The following is a 10241-nucleotide window of genomic DNA, read 5'->3' as shown; positions in this document are numbered from 1 at the left end:
AGCACTTCAGAAAATAAAGTTCAATCAGAAAACAATAAACAACTCAACAAGTAAAGGTGAAAGGCAAATTTATGGAATCTATAGAATGGCCAAAACCATATAAAAAGACATTTAAGTGTTAGGTAATCAAGGAAATTCAGGCAAGAAAAATGAAATGGTTTGATAACACCAAGTGTTGGTAAGTCTAAGAGGAAAATAGACATGCTCTTAGACTACGGTGGATTTATAAATTATAAAAGCCACTGTGGTGGCTTTAAAATCATAAAGGCTTGTGGCTTCCTCCTTCTCCTTCTGGATCACTTACCAGCTACCTGTGCCAAAAGAACACCCAAGCATCCTTACGGAGAGGACCACAAGGTTGTGGGGCCTCCTGGGAACTATTATATGAATGCGCCATCTTGGAAGTGGAACCTCTCTTCCCAGTCATGCCCCAGTTGTGTGGACGGTACTCCAGTTAATCCAGAACCACACAGCTAACCACTTATAAATTCCTGCCCCACAAAAACTGTATGAAATATCTGTTGTTTTAGGCCACAAGTTTTGGAGTAATTTGTTCCATACCCTACAATAACTAACACCATTTTGGAGAGCAATTTGGCAAAACCCATTAAAGGTGAAGGTTCACATACTCAACAACCCAGGAATTTTTCAATTAGAAATGTAGACTAAAGAAATTCCTGCACATATATACAAAGAGATACACATAAGTATATTCATTGCAGCATATTTTTTTCTGTCAATTGGGTATGGATTGCAACATATTACTATAATTGAAAATTGTGGAGCAGTTAAAAAATGAATTAACCAAGTATACGGGTGTTGATTTGAATAAATCCCCCAAACCTAATGTAGAGTAAAAAGTTTAAGTTGCAATAAGATAGGTATAGTGTGATATTTATGTAATATTAAAGATATATAAACAATACTATATATTCTATATAATTGCATGCAAAAATAGAAAAATTTAAAAGCATAGGCTGGAAGGATATATTCCATCTCCAGATAGGGTTGTCACTGTGGAGGGAGGGAGGTGAAGGAATAGAACAGGTGGATAAGGCTTCAATATATTATTTCTTTAAGAAATCTAAAGCAAATATGGCAAAATATTAGCATGTGTTGAATCTGGGTGGGAGGTACACAGGTACATTATGTTATTTGTTGAATTTTCTGTATGTTTGAAATGCTCATTATTGTCATTAATGCAGATCTTTGTTATGTTCCTTTCTGGTTTTCGTCTTTGCTTTGGGAAGTCCTTCACCTTTTCCAAATCAGTTCACCTCTTAGCTTATTGTCTTTTCCCTTTGTATTACTATTCCTTCCCCTTACTCTGATACGTCCTGTTGAATCTGCACTATTATTTCACAAACATCCTGCTTTCTTTCTGGTTTTAAGGATGTAATGCAGAAGCTTTGTAAAATTGTCTTCCATCTTATATTGTAGGCAATAAAAGCTTTTGTTTGACTTCTTTTTGAAAGCTCTTTATGCTTTAAAGAGTGCAGAACTTCTACACAGACCCCCATATTAGTGTTTTCTGCTTACTCATTCTTATCTGATCTGAGATCTGTCCAAATTCAGCGTTTGCCAATTGGTGTGTCCCTGCAGGATCTTCACAAGGGGACACAACTGCCTTATAAGTGCTTCACCAAATGCCCAGAGTAGGGCTGGTACTCACCTAGTGCATCTTTGTTGGAATAAGATGGGTGATCTTCTTGTCCCCAAAACTTAGCTCTTGGACTCTGAGGAGGTGACATACATTTCTGGGTTACCTAAGGCATTCTGCAGTACTTCCTTAATCAGAAGCAATACATGAAAACCCATAAAATTCCTAAGCCATTGCTCCCAGGTCCTTCTTGCTGACACCAATGCCTGCAGTTAACTTCACATCTTCACATGCAGTGTCCGCACCTCAGATCTTCCCATTTCTAGCCATGTTGCCTTTTAGGAATTACAGTCTGTGTTAGAGTTCTCTAGAGAAACAGAACCAACAGGAGAAATCAGTAAATATAAGATTTATAAAAGTGTCTCATGCAGCTGTGGGAATGGAAGAGTACAAAATCCATAGGGCAGGCTGTGAAGCTGGCGGCTCCAATGAAAGGTCTAGATGATTTCATAGAAGAGGATCGCTGGCTGAAGAGGCAGTGAAAAAGTCTCTCTTTTTCATTAAAAGTCTTCAACTGATTGGATTATCTTGTTGGTGGGAGACACACCTTAGTTGACCGCAGATGTAATCAGCCACAGATACAATCAACTGACTGATGATTTAATACACCAGCTTCCTGTTTATCAACCAGCCATTAAATATCTTTGCAGCAATGGTCAGGTCAGTGGTTGCCTCACTATTAACGGGGCCTCATCACTTGGCCAAGTTGACACCAGACCCTAACCATCACACAGTCCCTGAGTGGCTGTAGAAAGTGGCAGAAATGATGGAGGGGGGTTTGACCCTGGCTGCTTTCAAAAGGCATTTCCAGTGCCATCAGAAAGGTGGTTGCCTGATGTTAAAGTTGGTCATTCCTGAGTACCTGAAACAGAAGAGAATATTAGTAGATAAAGATCCCTTCTTTGCCCTGTGATTTTGTTTCTGAATTCAAAATGTGGGCATGCCACTGATTGTCATTCTAATCCTAACTGTGCTTATTTAATGATAGTTTCTCCCATACCCTGGCATCGATGCTGTCAGAAATATCATTTTTGTGTGCCTTCATTGTTATTTTGGGGAACTTGTTACGGGTCCCATCAGGGTTGGCTGGACTCTTTAACTTTTAAAATGTCCTTTGCATATCTGGTAATTAAGGATGGGAATCTCTGGAAAGTCTATGCTGGATTCCGTGGAGATATTCCAGACACTGTACAGAGTTCAGGCTTTAACTGAGACTTTCAAAGTTTAAGTTCTTTGAAGAGACTCAGGGACAAGTTAAAATACATTTCTCTAAATGTTTTTCCTGTTCTCTCTCTGTAGTCCATTACCAGAAATCTGTGCAACTTAAATAAACTACTTAAGAACAGTGCTCTTCAAACCATTTGTAGTGAAGGACCAGTTTCTTTCTTTCTTTCTTTTTTTTTTTTTGTTAAAGTCCCAGTCCTTTGCAAACTGATACTTTTGTAAAATACAAGAAGAATGAATGATCAGAATAGAAGAATGTATATATATATGTATAAATGAAAAGCACTGATCGTGTGTTTGGATGTTGAAGCCAGGCTAAAAATGCTATAGACGTTTTCAAATGCTTACTTTCTCAATTTCTGTACTTATCTCATTTTTGACCAGCAATAAATGGTGTGTGGACTAGCAGTGGCCTGCAATCACACTTTGGGTAGTCCTGCTTTAGAGGACCTACAGAATTTAGTGTAGTCTTTGATGAAATAACAATAAGAAAAAGAATAAAAATAATGCCATTGTACACTAATGTTGTCTGGGTTTTTGGTACTTTGGTGGAGTCACTGTGAATCTCATGACAATGTGAGTGGGCTGTTGAGTTTATTGCTCTACCAGGAAATGTTCCTTGACCCTGAAAATAAGTCATGTTTAAGTCCTCCTTTAAACTGTGGGGAGACAGACCCCATTCCCTTCATTTTTAACCTCCTGTCAGATGGCTTGACCTTGATGTGACCATGGAGCCAGCCTTCTTGGTAGCAGACAATAGACTCATCTCCAGCTGTGGTGCCTTCCTTCCAACTAGCCCTCTCTTCCTGATGCAGCCAGCCCCTTCCAGACTCCACTTGGTGCTGGTACCTCCCTCACTCCCCAACCCTCCCTGGGTGCTCCTTTGCTCACATACCTGTTTACCTCTGCACAACACAAGCCAGCTTCTCTCTAGGGCTTGCTCTCTGCCTGGATCCTTACTATTGTCCTTCAAAACCCAGCATGCCTCATCTTCAATCTAAAACACCTGTGACTTCCTTTGCTCTCTGCATCTCCCTTCCCATTACCTCGGCCACTAATAACTGATGGCATTTATTGAGTATTTACAGATTGTCTAGTGCTAAGATTAGGGTTTTCCATATCTTATTATATTACAGAAATACAATTCAGTATGTATCAAAAACTCAGTTTTACAGAGGAGGAGACTGAGGTACAGAGAGCCTAACTAACTTACTGACATGGTTAATAAGGGCAGAGCAAGGATACAAATCTAATATTCTTTGGCGAGAAAGTCCTGATCGCCTTACAGAAATATAGAACATTTATTCACATGATAAACAGTCACTTGAATAAAATCGAGTAAAATTGCTGTTGAAAATACTTCATTTTTTTTTCACTGTCCTCCTTATAAGGATCCATATGAAAATGCGCTTTAATTTTAGATTCACAACATTTGTCTTTGCTGATGAACTTATGTATTTCCCTTTCTTAGCCAAGGAAAGAATCTTAAAGCTTGGGTTTCCCCAGGCGGCTTGGAGTGAAATTTAGTCCTTAATTGCAACAGCTGTTTTTAGCTTTACTTGGGATCATGTTCTTCCTTTTCTTGAACATAACTTTATTTATCTATATGGATGGTTCAATTGCACGTGTTTTCTTTCTCGTTAGGCTCTGAGTTTTTTGGGTGCAGAGACTGAATGAATTGAATGTGTACCTAATTTTGTAAGCTGCCTTTTTGGATGCTAATTATATTGGTATGACAAGTGGGATTCAGTTGTAACCAGTTTTCTCTGCACAGTACTCAACATTTAATCTGTGGCGGAGCTGGGGAGTGGGTAGCATATGCCTTGTTGTCTGTGGGTTGGACTTGTTCATTTGAATAGTCTTGTTACTAGGGCTGTAAAAATTTGCATGGTGGGGATCCCAAGCTTCAGACAACCAAGTGAAAGGTGATTATGGGAAGATATTTATAAAATGCTGAGAAACTAGAGAGATGAGCTCATTTTCTGGGTGAAATGGGACGGATGGCAGGGATGCTTTTAGCTCCAGAACTGACTTTAGTGTGTCTCTCTGGACATAGCTAAATGATGTAAGATCAGCGTACATGTCTTCCATACATCTAGAGACTTAGATAGTGGTTAACACAAGGGCCTGAAAAGCTGACTTGGGGTACTGGAGTGAGACCTGAGGCAGAAGCTGAAGTGATACATGAAGCTTCAGCCAAGGCTGACTTTTCATTTTCTGGACCAGGTGGACTAGTCCATGCTCAAATGACCATGATATCATGCCCCAAGAAATCAGGAGTGGCCTTAAGGAAAAGAGAGAATGGTCCTAATGAATGAGTCTGATTTCCTCTTTGAAGCTTATTTGGTCTGAAAAGCAGCTTGGAGAAAAGAGGAGATGGGAATTGAAGTGTTCTTCCGGAGAAAGATTCTTGTATTCTATTTATATGTAAGGATAGATTTGGCTGAGAAGTAGAAGACTGACTTATAATTAGCAGAAACTCTACCCCAATCATGGCAAATACATCATACTCTGCGATTAACATTGTACCATTTGGGATTGTCCTGTGGATGTACATTTTGCTAGCTGGAAAGAGTTAAGGGTGATTTGGGGGCTGACAGTTGGCTCTTAACTTGGCCATGTGTCTTACTTTTGGGGGCCCAGAGTATTTGTGAATTGTTGCGTTGTTACGTTGAGTGCAAAGTCCCTTTGCTGGGAATGGGGAAACCAGGAAGTGTGTCCTATATTTCAGGAAGATAATGAATTCGTTTTTAGACATCTTGAGTTTGGAATAAGAATATGACATCTGGATGGAAACTTCTAGGGCTTAGCTGAGGCTCTTGTAGTCACAATAACACTTTGGAGTTTTGAGTTCTATGACTGGTTCTTTCAATAACCGGTTTTGTGCTTTTAGCCAAGCCATTTAACTTTTTGCTTTGTTTTGTTTTATAAATTTTTACTGTGGTAACATACATGCAACACGAAACTTTCCATTTTAGCTACTTATATATGTACAGTTCAGTGATAATCAACTATATTCACAATATTGTGTAACTGTTACCACCATCCATTACTAAAGCTTTTTCATCACCTCAAACAGAAACTGTACCGTTTAAGCAGTAACTCCCCATTTACATGCCTCCAACCCCTAGAATCTCTAAGCTACTTTCTGTCTCTATGAATTCTAGATATTTCAAATAAACTAAATGATACAATGTTTGTCCCTTTGTTTGGCTTCTTTTAGCACAATGTCTTCAAGATTCATCTCTGTTGTTGCACATACTTCATTCTTTTTTATGGCTGAATAATATTCCATTATATATATGTATATATATATTCACCACATTATGTTTATCCATTCACCCAGTGATGGACACATGGTTGCTTCCTCCTTTTGGCTGTTGTGAACAGTGCTGCTATGAACATTGGTGTACAATAGCTCATTGATTCCCTGACTTCAATTCTTTTGAAGCCCCTTGTTTTGCCTTGCTAATGCTGCCAGAATGCAATATACCAGAAATGGTTGCTCTTATAAAGGGGGTTTTTTAAGTAAAAGTTACAATTCTAATGCCATGAAAATGTCTAATTTAAGCCATCAACAAGATACCTTCAATCAAGAAAGGCTGATCATGTCTGGGTTTTATCTGTCACATGGGAAGTCACATGGCGATGTCTGCTGGCCCTTTGCTCCCAGGTTTTGTTGCTTTCAGCTCCTAGTTCCAGTGGCCTCCTCTCTGAGCTTCTGTCTGTTTCTAATCATTTTCAACATTTGTGTCTAGGCATCTGCTCTCTGTGTCAGCTCTGAGTTCTCTCTCATAAAGGGCTCTAAGGAAGAATTAAGACCCATCTTGAATGGGTAGGGTCACATCTCCATGGAAACAATCTAATTTAAAAGTTCAGTCTCAACTGGGTGGTGTCTTAGTTTGCTACTGCTGGAATACAATATATCAGAAATGGAATGGCTCTTATAAAGGAAATTTATTAAATTGCAAGTTTACAGGGTGGGCCATGGTGGCTCAGTAGGTAGAGTTCTCACCTGCAATGCCAGAAACCTGGATTCGATTCCCAGGGCCTGTCCACAAACACACACACACACACACACACACACACACACACACACACACAAAAGAACATTGCCTTTAAATTGCACATTTACAGTTCTAAGGCCATAGAAATGTCCAAACTAAGGCATCCAGGGAAAGATACCTTGACTCAAGAAAGGCTGATGCATCTACAATACCTCTGTCAGCTGGGAAGTCATGTGGCTGGTATCTGCTGGGGTATTTAACTTCTTGTTTTGAACAGCTTTCCCACAGGCATATTCTTTCTCCATCTCCAGAGGTTTCTGGTTGTGTGGGCTCTGAAGCTTTTTCCAAACTGGTTCCCTCTTAAAGTATTCCAGTAAGCAAAACCCACCTTGAATGAGTGGAGACACATCCCCATGGAAACCACCTAATCATAAGGTCCCATCCACAATTGGGGGGCCACATTTCCATGGAAACAATAAAAAAGATCCCACCCAGCAATATTGAATCAGGGTTAAAGAACATGGCTTTTCTGGGGTACACAACAAATTCAAACCAGCACAGGTGGATCACATCTCCATGGAAACAACGTAATCAAGAAGTCCACTCAACAATAGGTCTGCCCCCACAAGATTGGATTAAGAGAACAGGGCTTTTCTGGGGTACACAACAGCGTCAATCCAGCTTACCCCTTAATTTTTAGGACTCTTACCTGGTTGACCTCTAGGTCAGCCCAGAGGGGGATGTGCTGGTGGGTTCTAGTCCTCCTTCACAGGAGAGAGAGAGGTGGTAGGGTCTTGCTAGGTCTGGCTGTCAGTGGTGTTGCAGGGAAAACAAGGAGGAGCCCTGTGCCCTGGAGCCTGGTGCTCCAATAGCATGTGGACAGGAACGGTGGCTTTCACTTGGACCTTTCCGAGGAGTACGATCTGAGATTTGGGTGCCTTCAACAGTCTTCCTCAGCCATGAGCATTCTGTTGACTGTCTTTTCCTATAAAATTACACCTTGTTACTCAGGAGGTTCATAGAGGAGCCACCTGGACCTCTACCTCCTCTGGCTTACCAATGGTTACCATACAGACTCAAACTTTAGTGTTTATGGAACTGTCCAAGTGATTCATGTGGAGAATGACAGATGTGTTGGGGGAGAGCTTAGGGACTCGCTTCTCTCCTGCAGAATTCCCAAGGAGGGAGACTGTTAGCCTTTGCTTGAATGCCTCCAGTGGTGGGGAGATTACCCCTTATAATGCTGCCCAGTTTACCTTCCAAGAGCTCTATTAGAAAGTTGTTCCTTTATCTATTAGAAAGTTACAGGAGCCAAGATTTGATGCCCTATAATTCCTGGAGCCAAAATTCGGCTCCCTAGAATTCATGTCTCTTCATCCTAATGCTGCTCAGAGGTTTATCAATCCTCTTAGCTCCCTTTTCCAGATAAGGGAACAGAACTTGGAAGGCTCCGTGACTTGCTCAATAGAACAGAGAGTGCTATGGGGAGAGCTGGGACAGGAGCTGGACTCCTGCTATGGAGAAGACCACCTTTCAGCTGCCTTTCCTGTCTCTCTTTGCTTGTTCTTTCAGTCTCTTTACCACCTCTCTTCCCTCTCCTTTTCCCTTTGCCATAGCCTGGAGCCTCTGGCTTGCCTTTGGCACTGGTGGGGATATCTAAGGTGTAGTGTAAGGAGCTTTGCCTGGAGGGTTTGTTAGGCTCATCTAAGGGGATGCTTTAACTGCCTGTGAGAGTGCTGGGAGCTGCTCCTCTCTGGGGACACCTTGAGGCATCACTCTTTTTTACAGCTGGGCAGGTATGATTGGCTTATAGAACTTCGGTGCCTCAGAGTGTGTGGATGGAGATGGGCTCACAAGACACTCATGCAAACAAATGTCTGCATCTCATTCAGGTTTGGAGAGGGGCTGCTTCACAGAGATGTTGAAAGCAATTTATTTAGAGCCTGGGTGTTTCCAATGTGCTTTGGGTGCTGTGTGAGTGGAGTACCTGCTTTACCTGGGAAAAAGGAAACACTCAGCTCTCGGCATGATTACAGCCAAAATGTCCAGTTCCCAGCCAGCCCGCTATTTCTGGGATGCTCAGTTCCTCTTTTTAAGGATTGAGAAATAATTTCTATCAGACTGAGGAAAGGAGTGGAGAGTGTTCTTGTTTCTACAAAGAGACAGTTTGATGAGGGCATGATGTGCCACAGTTTACAAGGACAAATGGTTTAAATTCATAATCACTGGGGAAGAAAATGAAGGAGAACATGACCGAAGGGATGGGCCAGATCTTGAGATCATTTGGGAATTATTCAGGCCATTGGGACCCTGGACATTTTCTGACTTTCCCTCTAGAATTGTTATTTTTACTTTAGAAATAACACCGGGCACCTGAAAATTGGGATGGTCTTTTCCAGGAGGAAAGGAGGAACAAATGATGATGTCTTTCTCTCTCCTGTGTCCCCCATTCTCCTGGGAGCAGGGAGAAGATGCCGTTCCACCATGTGACCGCTGGCTTGTTGTACAAGGGGAATTACCTCAACCGCTCTCTCTCTGCTGGCAGTGACAGCGAGCAGCTTGCTAATATCTCCGTGGAGGAGCTTGATGGTAAGGAGCCTGCCCTATTTGGGAAGTTAGCTCGCTGAGGGAGGCATCTGCAGCTATTGTGAATCTAAGGTGGAACACTGGGCTCTGGCTGAGTCCAACCTGGGAGGGCGATGGGAAAGAGTTCAGAGACAAAATTTTACCTAAATGACTTCTTTGTGTGGGATAGATCTTGTAGCCTGAAATCGATGGTGAGCCTTTTGGTTTCCTTGGATACCGACTTGGAGTGGGGGTGGGGGGAGACGTCAATGTTCTCACAAGGTGTTTTCCATTTAAGGAGTCTTTGTGACCAAGGGCGTTGTCTTGCTTCCCTGTTGACCTTTGCGATGGAGCACAGCTGCAGGGGAGGGTTAAGCCTTGCTGTCTCTTGACTTGTGGCCATGTGCTTTGAATCCTGCCCAGATCAGCATCAACTGGAAGCCATGTCTGGGGGTGGGGGGAGTGGACAGCAATTATTTTAATTGCTTCTGTTCCTTTGTAACACAGTACAGCCCTCGGTGTTCCGGACTGGGGCCAGCGATGGGAAGAAACCTAGGGACACGATGACTAAATTCATCCGAAGGAGCATAGAACAAGGCCCCATTGCATTCTGGGTAAACCAACCCCCTGATTAAATAATAGAAAAAATAAAAAGAAAAAGGGAGGGTTCTTTTTTCTAGAATGGAAAATTAGGTAGATTCGACCAGATGTTTTGCCTAGGTACAACATCTGTTAAAGGCAACCAGAATCAACCTTCCTTAGCGGTACTGAATGCTATGCTCCTG

The 10241-nt window shown here is 41.8% G+C and overlaps 1 protein-coding gene across 1 annotated transcript in view; it reads left to right on the top strand.

Moving 5' to 3' along the window:
- The first annotated feature begins 9359 nt into the window (after positions 1-9359).
- Positions 9360-10241, top strand: part of CALN1 (calneuron 1) — a 360848-nt gene continuing 359966 nt past the window's right edge. The window contains exon 1 of the mRNA XM_077141009.1: positions 9360-9480. Coding sequence (XP_076997124.1) covers positions 9363-9480 — 118 coding nt within the window. The 5' untranslated portion in view covers positions 9360-9362. The remainder of the gene's footprint in view (positions 9481-10241) is intronic.

Source organism: Tamandua tetradactyla, chromosome 23, assembly GCF_023851605.1.
Source record: "Tamandua tetradactyla isolate mTamTet1 chromosome 23, mTamTet1.pri, whole genome shotgun sequence".
Lineage (NCBI taxonomy): Eukaryota > Metazoa > Chordata > Mammalia > Pilosa > Myrmecophagidae > Tamandua > Tamandua tetradactyla.
Note: the sequence above shows the minus strand (reverse complement) of the source record. Positions and strands in the feature narration are given on the sequence as shown.